General features: G+C 48.4%; 1 protein-coding gene across 7 annotated transcripts in view; it reads left to right on the top strand.

Moving 5' to 3' along the window:
• Positions 1–17,785: 17,785 nt before the first annotated feature.
• Positions 17,786–19,798, top strand: part of LOC119295979 (ATP-dependent DNA helicase At3g02060, chloroplastic-like) — a 34,498-nt gene continuing 32,485 nt past the window's right edge. For all 7 annotated transcript variants that reach the window (XM_037574400.1, XM_037574399.1, XM_037574398.1 and 4 more), the window contains exon 1: positions 17,786–18,462. In XM_037574400.1, coding sequence (XP_037430297.1) covers positions 17,852–18,462 — 611 coding nt within the window. In that variant the 5' untranslated portion in view covers positions 17,786–17,851. The remainder of the gene's footprint in view (positions 18,463–19,798) is intronic.

Genomic DNA, 19,798 nt, shown 5'->3' with positions numbered 1-19,798 from the left:
GTCCTGTTTCGGCCATCGGGACAAGTTTCGGGGTCATCGGTATTGTACCGGGACCACCGGAAGGGTCCCGGGGGCCCACCGGGTGGGGCCACCTGCCCCGGGGGGCCACATGGGCTGTAGGGGGTGCGCCTTGGCCTACATGGGCCAAGGGCACCAGCCCCTAGAGGCCCATGCGCCAAGATAAAGGAAAAAGGGGAGAGTCCTAAAGGGGGAAGGCACCTCCGAGGTGCCTTGGGGAGGATGGACTCCTCCCCCCTCCTTAGCCGCACCCCTTCCTTGGAGGAGGGGGCAAGGCTGCGCCTCCCCCCTCTCCCCTGCCCCTATATATAGTGGAGGGGAGGGAGGGCATCCATACCTGAGCCCTTGGCACCTCCCTCCCTCCCGTGACACCTCCTCCTCTCCCGTAGGTGCTTGGCGAAGCCCTGCAGGATTGCCACGCTCCTCCATCACCACCACGCCGTTGTGCTGCTGCTGGATGGAGTCTTCCTCAACCTCTCCCTCTCTCCTTGCTGGATCAAGGCGTGGGAGACATCGTCGAGCTGTACGTGTGTTGAACGCGGAGGTGCCGTCCGTTCGGCACTAGGATCATCGGTGATCTGAATCACGACGAGTACGACTCCATCAACCCCGTTCACTTGAACGCTTCCGCTTAGCGATCTACAAGGGTATGTAGATGCACTCTCCTTTCTACTCGTTGCTGGTCTCTCCATAGATAGATCTTGGTGTTACGTAGGAAATTTTTTGAATTTCTGCTACGTTCCCCAACAGTGGCATCATGAGCTAGGTCTATTGGGTAGATTCTTTGCACGAGTAGAACACAAAGTAGTTGTGGGCGTCGATATTGTTCAATATGCTTGCCGTTACTAGTCTTATCTTGATTCGGCGGCATCGTGGGATGAAGCGGCCCGGACCAACCTTACACGTACGCTTACGTGAGACCGGTTCCACCGACAAACATGCACTATTGCATAAGGTGGCTGGCGGGTGTCTGTCTCTCCCACTTTAGTCGGATCGGATTCGATGAAAAGGGTCCTTATGAAGGGTAAATAGCAATTGGCATATCACGTTGTGGTTCATGCGTAGGTAAGAAACGTTCTTGCTAGAAACCCATAGCAGCCACGTAAAACATGCAAACAACAATTAGAGGACGTCTAACTTGTTTTTGCAGGGTATGCTATGTGATGTGATATGGCCAAAGGATGTGATGAATGATATATGTGATGTATGAGATTGATCATGTTCTTGTAATAGGAATCACGACTTGCATGTCGATGAGTATGACAACCGGCAGGAGCCATAGGAGTTGTCTTAATTTATTTGTGACCTGCGTGTCAACTTAAACGTCATGTAATTACTTTACTTTATTGCTAACCGTTAGCCATAGTAGTAGAAGTAATAGTTGGCGAGGCAACTTCATGAAGACACGATGATGGAGATCATGATGATGGAGATCATGGTGTCATGCTGGTGACGATGATGATCATGGAGCCCCGAAGATGGAGATCAAAAGGAGCAAAGTGATGATGGCCATATCATGTCACTATTTGATTGCATGTGATGTTTATCATGTTTATACATCTTATTTGCTTAGAACGACGGTAGTAAATAAGATGATCCCTTACAACAATTTCAAGAAGTGTTCTCCCCTAACTGTGCACCGTTGTGACAGTTCGCTGTTTCAAAACATCACGTGATGATCGGGTGTTTTATTCAGACGTTCAAATACAACGGGTATTGACGAGCCTAGCATGTACAGACATGGCCTCGGAACACATGCAAAACACTTAGGGTTAACTTGACGAGCCTAGCATGTACAGACATGGCCTCGGAACACGGAGACCGAAAGGTCGAACATGAGTCGTATAGAAGATACGATCAACATGAAGATGTTCACCGATGATGACTAGTCCGTCTCACGTGATGATCGGACACGGCCTAGTTTGACTCGGATCATGTAATCACTTAGATGACTAGAGGGATGTCTATCTGAGTGGGAGTTCATAAGATGAACTTAATTATCCTGAACATAGTCAAAATGTTTTAGCAAATTATGTCGTAGCTCACGCTATAGTTCTACTGTTTAGATATGTTCCTAGAGAAAAATTAGTTGAAAGTTGATAGTAGCAATTATGCGGACTAGGTCCGTAAACTGAGGATTGTCCTCATTGCTTCATAGAAAGCTTATGTCCTTAATGCACCGCTCAGTGTGCTGAACCTCGAACGTTGTCTGTGGTTGTTGCGAACATCTGACATACACGTTTTGATAACTACGTGATAGTTCAGTTAAACGGTTTAGAGTTGAGGCACCAAAGACGTTTTTGAAACATCGCGAAACATATGAGATGCTTTGAGGGCTGAAATTGGGATTTCAGGCTCGTGCCCATGTCAAGAGGTATAAGACCTCCGATGACTTTCTTAACCTGCAAACTAAGGGAGAAAAGCTCAATCATTGAGCTTGTGCTCAGATTGTCTGAGTACAACAATCATTTGAATCGAGTGGGAGTTGATCTTCCAGATAAGACAGTGATGGTTCTCCAAAGTCATTGCCACCAAGCTGTTAGAGCTTCGTGATGAACTATAACATATCAAGGATAGATATGATGATCCTTGAGGTATTCGCGTTGTTTGACATCGCGAAAGTAGAAATCAAGAAGGAGCATCAATTGTTGATGGTTGGTGAAACCACTAGTTTCAAGAAGGGCAAGGGCAAGAAGGGATACTTCATGAAACGGCAAATCAGCTACTGCTCTAGTGAAGAAACCCAAGGTAAAACCCAAACCCGAGACTAAGTGCTTCTGTAATAAGGGGAACAACCACTAGAGCAGAATTACCCTAGATACTTGGTAGATAAGAAGGCTGGCAAGGTCGATAGAAGTATATTGGATATACATTGTGTTAATGTGTACTTTGCTAGTACTCCTAGTAGCACCAGGGTATTAGATACCGGTTCGGTTGCTAAGTGTTAGTAACTCGAAATAAAAGCTACGGAATAAAACGGAGACTAGCTAAAGGTGAGCTGACGATACGTGTTGGAAGTGTTTCCAAGTTTGATGTGATCTAACATCGCACGCTCCCTCTACCATCAAGATTAGTATTAAACCTGAATAAGTGCTCTTGCATCTAAAGGAATGGTTTATTAAATCTCGATTGTAGTAATACACATGTTCATGCCAAAAGATAGTAATGATAGTACCACCTACTTGTGGCACTGCCACGTAAGTCATATCGGTATAAAACGCATGAAGAAGCTCCATATTGATGGATCTTTGGGCTCACTCGTTTTTTGAAAAGTTTGAGACATGCGAACCATGTCTATTGGTGTATATGCATGAAGAAACTCCATGCAAATGGACCGTTTTGACTCACTTGATTTTGAATCACTTGGGACATGCAAATCATACCACATGGGCAAGATGACTGAAAAGCCTCGTTTTCAGTAAGAGGGAACAAGATAGCAACTTGTTGGAAGTAACACATTTTGATGTGTGCAGTCCAATGAGTGCTGAGGCATGCAGTGAATATCGTTATGTTCTTACTTCACAGATGATTCGAGTAGATGTTGAGTATATTTACTTGATGAATCACGAGTCTGAATTATTGAAAGGTTCAAGTAATTTCAGTGTGAAGTTGAAAGATCGTCGTGACAAGAGGATAAAAGATCTATGATATGATCATAGAGATGAATATCTGAATTACGAGTTTTGGCACACAATTAAGACATTGTGGAAATTGTTTCACAATTAATACCGCCTGGAACACCATAGTGTGATGGTGTGTCCGAACATCATAGTTGCACCCTATTGGATATGATGCATACCATGATGTCTCTTATCGAACTGCCACGATAGTTTATGGGTTAGGCATTAAAGACAACCACATTTACTTTAAATAGGGCACCACGTAATTCCGATGAGATGACACCGTATGAATTATGGTTTAGAGAAACCTAAGTTGTCGTTTCTTAAAGGTTTGGGGCTGCGACGCTTATGTGAAAAAGTTTCAGGATTAAGCTCGAACCCAAAGCGGATAAAGTACATCTTCATAGGACACCCAAAACAGTTGGGTATACCTCCTAATTCAGATCCGAAAGCAATATGAATTTTTTCTAGAATTGGGTCCTTTCTCGAGGAAAGGTTTCTCTCGAAAGAATTGAGTGGGAGGATGGTGGAGACTTGATGAGGTTATTGAACCATCACTTCAACCAGTGTGTAGCAGGGCACAGGAAGTTGTTCCTGTGGCACCTACACCAATTGAAGTAGAAGCTTATGATAGTGATCATGAAACTTCAGATCAAGTCACTCCCAAACCTCGTAGGGTGACAAGGATACGTACTACTTCAGAGTGGTACAGTAATCCTGTCTTGGAAGTCATGTTGCTAGACAACAATGAACCTACGAGCTATGGAGAAGCGATGGTGGGCCCGGATTCCGATAAATGGCTCAAGGCCATAAAACCCGAGAGAGGATCCATGTATGAAAACAAAGTGTAGACTTTGGAAGAACTACTTGATGGTCGTAAGGCTGTTAGGTACATATGGATTTTGAAAGGAAGACAGACAATGATGGTAAGTGTCACCATTGACAAAGCTCGACTTGTCGTTAAGATGTTTTTCGACAAGTTCAAGGAGTTGACTACGATGAGACTTTCTCACTCGTAGCGATGCTAAGAGTCTGTTGGAATTATATTAGCAATTACTGCATTATTTATGAAATCTTGCAGATAGGATGTCAAAACATTGTTTCCTCGACGATTCTTGAGGAAAGGTTGTATGTGATACAACCGGAAGGTTTTGTCTATCCTGAAATATGCTAATAAGTATGCAAAGCTCCAGCAATCCTTCTGAGGACTGGAGTGAGCATCTCGGAGTTGGAATGTATGCTTTGATGATGATCAAAGATTTTGGGTGTATACAATGTTTATGAGAAACTTGTATTTCCAAAGAAGTGAGTGGGAGCACTATAGAATTTCTGATGAGTATATGTTGTTGACATATTAATGATCAGAAATGACGTAGAATTTCTGGAAAGCATATAGGGTTATTTGGAAAGTGTTTTCAATGGAAAACCTGGATTAAGCTACTTGAACATTGAGCATCAAGATCTATAAGGATAGATCAAAATGCTTAATAGTACTTTCAAATGAGCACATGCCTTGACGTGATCTTGAAGGTGTTCAAGATGGATCAGTCAAAGAAGGAGTTCTTGCCTGAGTTGTAAGGTATGAAGTTAAGACTTAAAGCTCGACCATGGCAGAATAGAGAGAAAGGAACGAAGGTCGTCCCCTATGCTTAAGACATAGGCTCTACAGTATGCTATGCTGTGTACCGCACCTGAAGTGTGCTTTACCATGAGTCAGTCAAGGGGTACAAGAGTGATCCAAGAATGGATCACAGGACAGCAGTCAAAGTTATCCTTAGTAACTAGTGGACTAAGGAATTTTCTCAATTATGGAGGTGGTAAAAGAGTTCGTCGTAAAGGGTTACGTCGATGCAAGCTTAACACCTATCCGGATAGCTCTGAGTAGAGATACCGGATACGTATAATGGAGCAACAATTTAGAATAGCTCCAAGTAGAACAGTTATTTGGAATAGCTCCAAATAGAACGTGGTAGCTGCATCTAGGAGATGACATAGAGATTTGTAAAGCACACACGGATCTGAAAGGTTCAGACCCGTTGACTATAACCTCTCTCACAAGCATAACATGATCAAACCCAGAACTCATCGAGTGTTAATCACATGGTAAATGTTGACTCTAGTAAACTCTTTGGGTGTTAGTCACATGGGGATGTGACCTTGAGTGTTAATCACATATCGATGTGAACTAGATTATTGACTCTAGTGCAAGTGGGAGACTGTTGGAAATATGCCCTAGAGGCAATAATAAATTGATTATTATTATATTTCCTTGTTCATGATAATCGTTTATTATCCATGCTAGAATTGTATTGATAGGAAACTCAGATACATGTGTGGATACATAGACAACACCATGTCCCTAGTAAGCCTCTAGTTGACTAGCTCGTTAATCAATAGATGGTTACGGTTTCCTGACCATGGACATTGGATGTCGTTGATAACGGGATCACATCATTAGGAGAATGATGTTATGGACAAGACCCAATCCTAAGCCTAGCACAAGATCATGTAGTTCGTATGCTAAAGCTTTTCTAATGTCAAGTATCATTTCCTTAGACCATGAGATTGTGCAACTCCCGGATACCGTAGGAGTGCTTTGGGTGTGCCAAACGTCACAACGTAACTGGGTGGCTATAAAGGTACACTACGGGTATCTCTGAAAGTGTCTGTTGGGTTGGCACGAATCGAGATTGGGATTTTGTCACTCCGTGTAAACGGAGAGGTATCTCTGGGCCCACTCGGTAGGACATCATCATAATGTGCACAATGTGACCAAGGGGTTGATCACGGGATGATGTGTTACGGAACGAGTAAAGAGACTTGCCGGTAATGAGATTGAACAAGGTATCGGTATACCGACGATCGAATCTCGGGCAAGTACCATACCGCTAGACAAAGGGAATTGTATACGAGATCGATTGAGTCCTTGACATCGTGGTTCATCCGATGAGATCATCGTGGAACATGTGGGAGCCAACATGGGTATCCAGATCCCGCTGTTGGTTATTGACCGGAGAACATCTCGGTCATGTCTGCATGTCTCCCGAACCCGTAGGGTCTACACACTTAAGGTTCGATGACGCTAGGGTTATAAAGGAAGTTTGTATGTGGTTACCGAATGTTGTTCGGAGTCCCGGATGAGATCCCGGACGTCACGAGGAGTTCCGGAATGGTCCGGAGGTAAAGATTTATATATAGGAAGTCCTGTTTCGGCCATCGGGACAAGTTTCGGGGTCATCGGTATTGTACCGGGACCACCGGAAGGGTCCCGGGGGCCCACCGGGTGGGGCCACCTGCCCCGGGGGGCCACATGGGCTGTAGGGGGTGCGCCTTGGCCTACATGGGCCAAGGGAACCAGCCCCTAGAGGCCCATGCGCCAAGATATAGGAAAAAGGGGAGAGTCCTAAAGGGGGAAGGCACCTCCGAGGTGCCTTGGGGAGGATGGACTCCTCCCCCCTCCTTAGCCGCACCCCTTCCTTGGAGGAGGGGGCAAGGCTGCGCCTCCCCCCTCTCCCCTGCCCCTATATATAGTGGAGGGGAGGGAGGGCATCCATACCTGAGCCCTTGGCGCCTCCCTCCCTCCCGTGACACCTCCTCCTCTCCCGTAGGTGCTTGGCGAAGCCCTGCAGGATTGCCACGCTCCTCCATCACCACCACGCTGTTGTGCTGCTGCTGGATGGAGTCTTCCTCAACCTCTCCCTCTCTCCTTGCTGGATCAAGGCGTGGGAGACATCGTTGAGCTGTACGTGTGTTGAACGCGGAGGTGCCGTCCGTTCGGCACTAGGATCATCGGTGATCTGAATCACGACGAGTACGACTCCATCAACCCCGTTCACTTGAACGCTTCCGCTTAGCGATCTACAAGGGTATGTAGATGCACTCTCCTTTCTACTCGTTGCTGGTCTCTCCATAGGTAGATCTTGGTGTTACGTAGGAAAATTTTTGAATTTCTGCTACGTTCCCCAACACAAACACTCTCAAAGTTATCATAGTTTTTGAACTAGGGTACTTTAATATGATGGAGTCGTGACCACGTGCTCAAAGTCTACATCTTTGCGGGCCTATGGTCCATATGCTCAAACATGGTGACCTCAGTCACCGCATGTACCGTGCATGAGTGGACCTTTCATTACTTATTTAGGTTGGGAGGTTATTGTCGGATTTCGGGTTCCGGCAGACCCTCTAGGTTCGAACTCTGGGGTGCACGCGGATATCACACCTCCTGCCTACCCATGTCTCGTCGCCTTGCAAGGATCTAGAACTACACGAAGAACAATACAAGGGACACGAGATTTATACTGGTTCAGGCCACCATTGTGGTGTAATACCTTACTCCAGTTTGTGGTGTGGTGGATTGCCTCAAGGGCTGATGATGAACAGTACAAGGAAGAACGGCCTCGCGAGGGTCTATTCTTGGCTGGTGCGACTGCTTGGGTGAGTTTAGTCGCCTCTCTCTCTCACTAGTCTGCCCGAAATCTCTCCCTCTAGTCTGCCCGAAATCTCTCTCTCTAGTCTGCCCAAAATCTCTCCCTTACCCTGTGGGTGGCTGGTCCTATTTATAGGCGGAGGCCCTGGGCCTCTCCCCAAATATTGAGCGGGAAGGGCGCCAACATTTGGCCATTTTGAAGGGGAACATCTAGTACACTTATCCTGACTAAAGTTGGTCCTCGCCTGCCAATGACCCTGACGGTGACGCCGGCTTGGGCTCCACGATGACATCCGTCCTGCCGTCCTACTGGTCTTGGTATTGTTGCACCGAAATGGTTGCCTTTGCTTGATACTCTCGCCTGCGCTTGCCCCCTTTGCACCAAAGAGGAAACAAGGACTCTGCGCAGGATGGCGCCCGCCTGGCCTCGGTTGTCATGGCTTGCATCATGGGCACCTCGTGAGGTACCCCGCCTTGATCTCTCTGCCTCCTCACGAGCCAGCCTGACGAGGCTGTGCCTGAGGAAGCCTCCTGTCGTCCGCCCCGCGAGGCTCGGCCCCTCGCGAGGATCTTGAGCATGTGTTGATGAAGATGGGCCGTACTGGGCCACTCCCTGAGCCACGCCGCAGGCCGCACGCAGGTAAGTCTGGGTACCCCCGTTCCCAGAACGCAGACAGTTATTTTTATCTTAATATGACCATAGATGACCCAGCTTTCTACCCATATAAATCTCTAAAAACTCCTTGGCGGAGTCTATATTCATTTCTATGTGTTGACCCCTTCAAAATCCCTCCCCCATCCTGTCTCTCTGTCCAGTGGCCGGACATCCGGCTCCACTGCCGGACATCCGGGCCCTGTGTCATGCACCTCCAGTGGCCGGATTTCCGGGCTAGTCCTCGGATGTCCGACCCTTTTGGCCCGGTTTCTTCTGCTCCCTGACCTCCATGTGCCGGATATCTGGGCCTTGCCCCGGATGTCCGGCCCGTCACCACACCACATAACAGGAGAGGGGCTCGGGCTTTTGGGGGAGTTACTCACTTGCTCCCGTTTCCTCTCCCCATCTCACCACACAGTCGTCGCCGCCGGGGTGTGCTCTGGCGCTGCCCCGGCCAGTCTCTGTCGATCTCCGGCCCCGATCTCCTGCCGACGGACTCTCCTCCTCCCGATCTACGATTCTCTCCAATCCATTTCTTGCATTGTCGCTTGAATCTCTCGGGAGGGGCCGATGTTCGGTGGGATTCACCACCGGAGTTCTTCATGGCTCGTACCAAGAACTGCGGTCCCAAGCGTCCCGAGGTGTCTTCTCAGGGTAAGGGTGCTATCTCTCCTCATCTTCCCTTGCTGGTGACCAAATCTTATTAGGGTTGCATTATTCTCCATGTACATCTTGCCATATCTATTGCTCTCATGTTTAGGTTCTGTTTACCTAAGCCTACAAACACCTCTATATGTACTCGGCTACTCAACTTAACCATGGGAATGTAAGATTTTTTTGATATGCCATTTGGACTTGTCCTATGGTCATAATCAAAAAAAAATTGTGTTCATTCCACGGTTTAATTTGGCGTATCCTTGTTCATGTTCTTTGGCTTCTTCTTATTGGAACCCATTCATTATCCATTCCAGTTGATCACCGGCAAGGCTCCACCGACTCCGATGAGCATGCTCGGCCCAAGAAGAAGAAGACCACCACCAAGAAGAAGAAGCGAGCACCATCCACCAGTCCATCGGCCTCGGATCCAGATGATGCGGACTATGTTGGAGAGGAAGAGGATGACAGTGCACCACGACAGTCAGTTGGACAGTCCAAGCCCGGTATTAGGAGGGCGACGGTGCCTCAAGTTCGTGGTTCTGCAATACCCATTACCCATGGTCGTCGCATCTCCATGGAGCTTCGTGATAGTGGAGGTCGCCCCACTCACGACTTCACAACTGTGGGGGCGGGGCAATATCTTCAGTTCCGTCGGATGTCAATCAATATGAGATGGTGGCTGATGCCGAAGATCCTCGGTTCCGGACTCGTATGTAGCAGGATCTCTATTCCAGTTTTGTCCATGGGCGTGGCCTTGCTCCTCACTCATACTTGGATCTAAACTTCCTGCGTGATAATCCTGCCATGTTCCCTAACGATCCAGTCAAGATCATTGATGACATGACTCTTGGTCCCGCAATGACCTTCAGGTGTGATTGGAGTGAAGCTTCCATTCTACAGTTCTATGCCATCTGTTTCTTTGGTCCGGACAACACTCTCACTTGGATGACCGATGACACTACACTGAGCATCACCTATGACAGGTTTGTTCAAATTTTGGGTCTCTCAGGTGTTGGCCATTGCATCCATAGTATGGATCCAGAGTACAAGCCCAAAGGGATTGATGCTTGCTTGCCTCTTGTAAAACCTCCCTCTCAGCTCACCGATGAAGAAAAAGCATAACCAGTCAATGAGGTATCCATCTTCCGTGCTCCCTTCTTCATCCTCTTTTAGTGTGTGCTTCGCACTCTCTACCCTAAGAAGGGAGATCGCTCGAGGGCTCACAACTATTGCATTGACTTGATGGTTCATATGCATGAGAAACCCACTGTGCCTCTAGACACTGCCAACTTCATTTGGCATGAGATCCGTCTTTGCAGTTTCATTCAGACGCGCCAGTTCCCTCATGCCCCATTTATTCAGGCTCTGATTGATCACACTGCTCCCTTTGAGGTGGTTAAGTCAGCTGTGCACTCCATTTGGAAACCTCCTCCTCATATGCATGTGGTGGCTACTGCTTCTACTCAGCCTAGGAGGTCTGCTGGTGGGAGGACAGCTGCTCCTACTCAGCCCACTGGTTCTTCTGTTCCATCTTCCTCGACCGCTCCTCGTGGCCGTTTTGCATCATTCTTGGGTAAGGCTCAGTCTGCTATCATGAAGGCGATCACTTTCAGCTGTCAGCAAAATCATGATGTTCAGAAGCGCCTTGTCATCTCCAAGAATCTACTCAAACAGCGCCTCCGTGACCGTGGGAGTCCCGCTAGTGATGATGATCCTCTTCCCGCAGCTCCATCCTCGTCCACTTTCGGCTTTCCATCTCGTGCTGACTATCCCGAGTTTCTTGATGATGATGATGACATCCGCCAGGAGTGATTGAGACTGTTTAGTTCTTCGCCCCTTTTTACTTGTTGCTGTCAAAGGGGGAGAAGTAGTATCTTAGTAATATGGTCATGCTATGATATGTTATTCCAACTTTATGCTGCTACCTATGGTACTTGTTCGCTTCAGACTATGTTATGATTGTGTGGCATGGCCATGAAATGTTCTCAGTCTATTTGAAGTGTTATGATGATTCCATATGTGCTTGTCTCTTACCTTTTTATTCTTTGAGTTACATATGCTATCATACGAACTTTTGTGTTGGTCATCCTAATATATTCATCGCATGCACACAATGAGGGGGAGCTAAAAGCAAATTGTAACTAAACATATTTTGTATCCGTTTGGCTCCCATGATTATCATTGCTAAGACTATTTATTACATCTATAATACTACATGTATGATTGTCATCAACAAACAAAAAGGGGGAGATTGAAAGTGCAATCATGCCCTTGCATTATGTTTTAATGTTAATGACAATCTACATGTAGGGGACTAACAATGGTTGTCAAGTGAATATCAGGTGTTGGTCCCCGGTTCGTCAAATTGTGTGTGGATCAAGAGCATACGAAGTGGGTTCTCTCAAGGATGAAGTGTTAAAATGATGTTTCATTTTGTTTCCTTGAGTATAGGATCCCGCACTATTAAGAGGGGATCGATTGGGTTCGTAACAGACTTGCTCTAGTCAAAATACTCCTTTACATAGTTCTTTTTATCCATTCTTGACTTTGAACCATTCTGTCTCTGGGAGTGCCGGATGTCCGCCCCCCCCATGGATGTCCGGCTCATGCCCCGGATATCTGGCCCTTGCTTTTTCCCTTTCCAGTAGGTTGTCTGTTTTTCGCCGGATGTCCGGGTGTTCGCCGGATTTTCGGGCCTTCCTGTCTCGCCGGATGTTCGAGCCGTATTCCGGATGTCCAGCCCCTTACTGCCCGAAAAACTGATATGGTTCTGTAAACGTTTGTGGGCTCTTCGGATGTCCGGGCTTTCCTTTTACGCCGGATGTCCAGGCTTGACCCCTGGATGTCCGGCTCCTCTGGTTCCTACTCTGTTCTGCCCTATTCTCCAAGTGGCTTGCCATGCCGGATGTCCGGCCCCTAGCTCGGATGTCCGGCCTGCCCGTTCACTTGCACTACAACGGCCATATTTGAGCTCACACTATATATATAGCCTTTCTTCCCCACGAGAGAGGTTGACCATTCACTTTGAACAAACCCTAGAACACTTCTCACTCTCTCTCTCATTCCTACACACCAAATCTTAGATCCCCAAGGGATTTGAGGGCTTTGGAGAGAAGTTGTCCGATCAAGTGATAGATCCACTTCTCCCCCTTCTTTGCTCCCAAGGAATTCGTGATTAGAGCAAGTCTTGAGCTTTTCCCCATCGATCTTGTTACTCTTGGAGGTTGGAGACTCCTAGGCGGTAGGAGTCTTTCGGAGAGGAATCGACCTTTGTGATTACCCCCGGAAAAGTTTGTGAGGGTTTGGAGACCACCCCAAGGTCTACCACTAGTGGTTGAGAAACGCCTTCGTGGTGTTGTTTCAAAGGGAGAATAGGGTGAGACTTCGTCGCGTTGGTGTGCCTTCGTGGTAACATCCACCTCTCTAACGGTGACGTAGCTTCCCTCCAACGAAGTGAACATCGGCATACATCCTCGTCTCCCGGAGTTGCGGTTATTCCTAACCATAACTCTCTACTTATGGTTACTTGTCTCTTAGCACTTACTTATATCATACTGTGCTTGTTTACTTACATACTTGTGTTTCTTGTTTATCTTGCTTGACACTTAATACTACACTTACAATTGTTAGGCTCACTTTCATATTCTGCATTAGTGCCTAAAATTGCTAAGTAACAATTAAAATTTGTAATTGTACCTATTCACCCCCCCTCTAGGTCCATCTCAATCCTTTCCGCGTGGCTGCCTTAAGCCGCTTTATCTCCCAGTTAGGAGAAAAGGCATTACCTCTTTACCGCCTTCTTCAGCGCACCGAACACTTCGTGTGGACGGATGCAGCCGCGGCCGGACTGGACGAAATAAAGACCTTATTGGCCAGTAATCCAGTCCTAACAGCGCCAAATACTGGCAAACCTATGCTATTGTACATAGCTGCAACACATCAAGTTGTAAGCGCGGTGCTCGTCGTTGAATGAGAGGCTGACGGATACAAATTCCCGCTCCAGAAGCCGGTATATTATGTATCCACGGTCCTCACCACATGCAAATCCCGATACCCACACTATCAAAAGATAGCATAAGCGGTCTTCATGGCATCCCGGAAGCTATGACACTACTTTCAAGAGTGTTCAATTACGGTGGCTTCCGAAGTACCACTCAACGACATAATAAATAACCGCGACGCTATGGGCCGGATTGCTAAATGGGCCATCGAGCTCCTTTCGTTCGACATAACATACAAACCACGGCGGGCCATCAAGTCGCAAGTACTGGCTGACTTTGTCGCTGAATGGACAGAAGCCGAACTCCCTAAAGAGTACGGCGCATACTCTAACTAGATTATGCACTTCGACGGCTCTAAAATGCTGGCCGGATTGGGAGCAGGTGTAGTCCTGACGTCTCCCACCGGAGACACGGTCCAATACGTACTCCAAATATTATACACAGACTCCAACAACGCAGCCGAATACGAGGCTCTGTTGCACGGTCTTCGGATGGCAGTCTCTATGGGCATTCAACGCCTGGAGGTGCGCAGGGATTCAAACCTTGCAATATCACAAATAAACGGAGACTTTGGTGCCAAGGATTCGAAAATGGCGGCCTACTGTAGTGTCATCCTCAAAATGTCAGCTCGGTTCGAGGGGCTCGAATTCCACCATGTGGCTCGAGAAAACAATCAAGCGACGGATATCCTCGCCCGCATCGACGCTAAACGCGACCCTGTCCGACCTAACATATTCCTGGAAAGGTTGTTCAAGCCATCCGTGGTATGGGAAGGGAAGTCCGGCAACACTAGCACGGATCCGAATACACCCCCAGATTCTGAACCATCAGACATAATCGGGGGCTACTGCTATACATGCTTATTAAATTTTCTTACCCGTATATCTTTGGCATACTGGTCCATCGCCCGGGCAAGCCTGCCTTGAGCAGCTCGGATGTATGCGTCTCCCGAATTGAAAGCATTAAATGCCTCTTTGGAAAAGATGTTGCGAAGTACGGCCCGTCGGCGCCGGTGATTCATGGCACTCTCTACTCCGGAATTCGTGGCGGAGAGCATATCCGCATCCCCTGTCGGAGGACAACTCGGCATCGGCCCCGCGTCCGCTTCCTCTCTCGAAGTCGGTCCTGGAATCCGGCTGGTGGAAGCGTGATTGGCAGGATCTCCTGATATAGTCCAGCTACTCCTCTTTCTGCCAGGACACAAAGGGCGTTGTCACATTTCAAACACAATAATCATAGAGCAGGTTTTTACCATACCTCTGTAGCGGCGTTTCGGCCCTAACCGCCTTCCTCTTAAGCCTGCCCGATCCGGACGCCCTTTGCCGATGAGCCCCCAGGGGCTCGGCGCCGCGTTCTGACTGTCGTCTCTACAAAAATACGTCACTTCAGGTATAAGGCATGGCATCAGAAAGGAGTCCTCTTCAGAGGATGGTTTTTTGGCTTTGCTTACACGCGATGCAGATAGTAGTCTAGGATAGTCGGCGATAATAGCCACTGAGGCGCCATCGCAGCTCGCCTGATAAAATGTCCCGTTGACGAGCTCCACAGTGATATCCGGGTCTTCTTCGAGTCCTAGATCGAAGGCCCTTCCGGGGTCCTCTGGCTGCGGGGAGGGGCTGGAGAATCCTTCTACGGCCCTCCTTAGTTCCTGCTCGAAAATATTGAGGTAAATAATCTTGACGAAGGACGCCAGAATGAATGAAGCGGGGGAAAGAGTGATGACTTACCCAGCTTGGGGGGTTGTACATAGAAAATCCATCCCGCGGTTTAATATGAAGGAATTCTTCTTCTTCTCCTTTATACAAATCAGACAATATCCTCGCCAGAGCAGTGGCGGAGTCCGGACCCTTACGACCACAACGGGCGGCATCATCTTCCCTGTTGTAGTGCCACATGGGCTTCCCCCCGATATTGAAGCGGCTGCACTCCCCGCATTATGCATATTGCCATAACCTCGACTATTGTCAGCCCTGATTTGGCCAGTAACTTTATCCTGCTCATCAGGAAGTGTATTTCCATGGTATCCTCCTCTTGGGGGCCCCGAGGCGCCAACTTCGGCGTGCCTTCGGCGGAGCATTACTGAACTCAGGGAGACCTGTCCGGACTGGACCCGGAAGGGGAACGTCATCGACATAAAACCACTCCGAGGGCCAGTTCTCCGATGCCTTCTTGGGAGTACCGGATAGGTATCCGGTCTCGGCGACGCGCCATACTTCGGCTCCGCCCACTTGACATATGGATTCCCCCTGGTTGCGAGGAACGAGGCAGAACAACTTCTTCCATAACCCGAAGTGAGCCTCGCAGCCCAGAAATAGTTCACAAAGGGCGACGTATCCTGCTATGTGCAGCACAGAGGCAGGGGTGAAGTTGTGCAACTGGAGGCCATAGAACTCCAGGAGCCCGCGAAGGAATGGGTGGATTGGAAACCCGACGCCTCTCAGCAGATGCGGGATGAGGCATATTCGCTCCCCCGGGGATAGATTAGGAGATCTCTCCGCTTGCTCCCCGCCATTATAGGTGGCTAGTCCGGCTCGGACGGGGACCATGAACGCCGGTGGAAGAAATCCTTGGGTATGCAGCTCTATTAAGCGGTTTTGAGGAACAAACATTCTTCCCAATCACCTGGCCTAGAGCTACGGGAGCGGGAGGAGGAGCTGCGACGACCGGCCATGCTGGAATGATTTTTTCTGGGCGCGCTCTGTTGGATGCTCGCTCAAGGGAAGAAGGTGAAGCTTGGATCTGAATCCCCGTCCCTTCAAATAGACGGTTTGCTTGTAGGACTGGGGTGGTGAATGCAAAAATGCCTCGTCTCCTCGTATTCGCTCGACACGTGGAGATGGTCATTATTGAATCACAGAAGCCGAGGAGTACGACATTGATGGGAAGCCGGACACTGTCCGGTACAACAGGTACTTTGGAGTATTCGGAGATGGAACCCGCCTTGCGATGCCGAAGACAAACTGCGCGCCGGACTCATCGTCATTGAAGCCTGTTTCATGGGCTACTGAGGAAGACCTGGATTAGGGAGTATCCGGACAGCCGGACTATATACCTTGGCCGGACTGTTGGACCATGAAGATACAAGACTCAAGACTTCGTCCGTGTCCGGATGGGACTCTCCTTTGCGTGGAGGACAAGCTTGGCGATCCGGATATTATATTTCCTTCTTTGTAACCGACTCCATGTAAACCCTAGCCCTCTCCGGTGTCTATATAAACCGGAGGGTTTAGTCTTTAGGGACAGATCATAATCATCATAGGCTAGCTTCTAGGGTTTAGCCTCTATGATCTCGTGGTAGATCAACTCTTGTACTACTCATATCATCAATATCAATCAAGCAGGAAGTAGGGTTTTACCTCCATCGAGAGGGCCCGAACCTGGGTAAAACATCGTGTCCCTTGCCTCCTGTTACCATTAGCCTTAGACGCACAGATCGGGACCCCCTACCCGAGATCCGCCGGTTTTGACACCGACAGTCGCAACATCTTCCGGGTGACGTTTTCCACCTTGCACGATGGAGACAAGGAAGGAACACTAACGGATGAGGCGGACGCGATCTCCATCGCGGAGGTCGGGGACGGACTGGACGACATCTAGGAGGGCGGATCAGGACCGGTGGTGAAGATGGGGAGCAAGGGTGGCGGACGGCGAGGGCTCGGGCGCGGGAAAGATATGACTCGGGCGCGAGAACGATAGGAGGCGGCGGGAGGAGGAGGAAGGATTTGGTGCAAATTGTGGTTGGTCACGGCTGTCGGGTTCGACATGGCTGAAGCGCCCGGATGCCTCATATCTGTTCCATAATTTTTTTGAGACAACCTCACGAAGCTTTATTCGTCACGATGTTTACAAGGACAGATGATAAATTCCTGGGATGCCCTAACCACACATGGCGGCCACCACCGAGAGAAAAAGCATGCTTCGCTAAGTTGTGAGCTTCATGATTGGAGCTCCTAAATTCATGACTAAAACTGCAAAAATAAAAAAGCGCAGAGTGGTCTATTATTTCATGTACAATTGCACCGTAGCTAGCCGAGTTATCTCGCTGTAAATCTTGCACCACCACTTTGCAGTCTGATGCAACTTCAATCCTCCTCTTGTACAGATCATCCGCCAAAGCTAGGGCTTCTCTGATAGCCAACGCTTTCAAAATAGTCGGATCAATGATATGATTAAAACAAAGAGTCGAAGCCCCCAAGAATAGGCCGCTGTCATCTTATATTGCACCCACAGTCCCAAATCCAGCGCTGGCACAGCATCCACATTCAATTTCGTATTGCCCGTACTAGGTGGCACCCAATATCTGTTCCATATTTGATTGGATACGAGACGTGCCGGTCAGTCTGAGCGTTTGAGGTTCGTTTAAAGAGCTCGACTGGGTCGGATTTTTGAGACGGGTTTGTGGCCCGGATGCTCTAAACGCTTAAAACCATGCCGCTCCCGTGCTGTTCCTAACCCCCGCCTCCACGCCACATCCATGGCCACCCTCATCCCTCGTGCTCCACCACCAAATCCCCACCGTCACTTCCTTCTCCACCGACCACCGACCCTATCCCCCCAGCTCCGCCTACGCCTCCCTGTTCGCCGCCTCCGCCTTGCTTCCCCGGTCGCGGCCATTGCCACGGTGACGGCCGCCGTGCCCCCTGACGACATCTCGCAGCTCAATAACCGTCTCCGCGCGCTCGTCCGCCGCCGCGGTGTCTCTTCCGCTGCCACATCTCCCATGGACCCCGCCCAGGCGGACGCCTACCTCCACATGATCCGCGAGCAGCAGCGCCTCGGCCTCCGCCAGCTCCGCCGGCACGCGGCCGAACCGGAATACGAGAGAGACGTCGGAAGCAACGCGGAGGACGAGGAGGAGGGCGCCGGAAGGAGGAAGGGGATGGCGGCCAGGAGCTCTTTGGGGCACCGTGTGGACCCTCGTGAGCTGGAGCCCGGCGAGTACGTCGTTCACAAGAAAGTCGGCGTCGGCAAGTTCGTCTGTATAAGCGGAGAGGACGGAGAGGACTACGTGTTCATTCAGTATGCGGACGCCATGGCGAAGCTTGCAGTCGACCAGGCAGCACGCATGCTCTACCGATACAACCTGTATACCTCCGCGGTTAACCTGCTCACATCTTTTTTTTTTTTTTTTTTGAAACTTCTTCTCCTCTTGTTTGTAGCGTCTCTTCTAACTAAATTGTGTACGTTGTATTGCACATTAATATTAGGCAAGATATAAATTGTACTCCCTCCGTCCCAAAATAAGTGTCTCAACTTTGTACTAGCTCTAGTACAAATTTATACTAAGCTCAAAACACTTATTTTGGGACGGAGGGTGTATGTTAATATTAGGTAGGATATAATTATGTGGTTAATGCTGACATTGATATTAGGCATTATATTAATTAGTAGAGGGTGCTAAATGTGTTTAGTACTAAACTTGTTTAACGCCGAGTGACGTAGACCTTTGAATATGCTGTTGAACGGTTGAGATTTGTTGGATCTCCGCAACTCACTCCTTTTACTATAGGTATATAGATTGTATGTAGGACTGGAATTGTTGGATCGATTTGCTTGTCCAGACGTGTCTGAGCAAATGCTATTTTAAGTATTAAAGTAAACAAAACTATGTCATTGCCACATTGCAAAGTGGTGGTGGTTAGCCATGTGACTGGGATTGGTTCCAAACTTACAATTGTCAAGTTTTTTTTTTTTGACGTAAAGAACTTTATTTCTCAGATAATAGTGAGGTCGTTTACAACAAGATGAGAAATAAAGTCCGGGATTGCATTATCCCAAACCTCAGACGATGTACTGGATAGAGATAATTTGGCTATACAATCAGCTACAGTATTAGTTTCACGGAAGCACTTCGTCACTTCATATTGGGAGAAATCCAAACCCAATTCTTTGCACTCAAGCACAATAGCTGATTCCTGTCCAACAAAGACCTCAAGATTAATAGCCTCAACTGCTTGGAGCAGTCAGATTCAATTTGAAGGGAGCTGCATCCTAGCTTGGGTGCTAAATAGAATCCATTACGGATGGCCATCACCTCCGCTGCACATGCGGTATGAACCAAGATGCCACTGCAATGAAATCACCGTGTTCGTCTCGCGCTATTGCTCCTGTGCCTCCAGACATGTTCTCAGTACAGAAGGATGCATCTACATTTATCTTCACTGTTCCTCTTCTTGGTTTGCGCCACATATGATCACATTTCACAGTTGGCTGATTTGGAGTTTAAGAACGGAGGAAGTTCGTCGCTAGAACTTCTATTGATAATGCTGTTCGGTCTGGAGGTAGGACAATCTTCTCGTTGACAATTTGACGCCTCTGCCACCAAATATACCAACTTCCAACTGCTACCAGTTCCGCCATAGATAGGGCGCCGACAGATTCTTGCTGATTCAAAAGAGTGCTCATAGTGAATGAACCAGCC

Source organism: Triticum dicoccoides, chromosome 4B (genome assembly GCF_002162155.2).
Source record: "Triticum dicoccoides isolate Atlit2015 ecotype Zavitan chromosome 4B, WEW_v2.0, whole genome shotgun sequence".
NCBI lineage: Eukaryota > Viridiplantae > Streptophyta > Magnoliopsida > Poales > Poaceae > Triticum > Triticum dicoccoides.
Note: the sequence above shows the minus strand (reverse complement) of the source record. Positions and strands in the feature narration are given on the sequence as shown.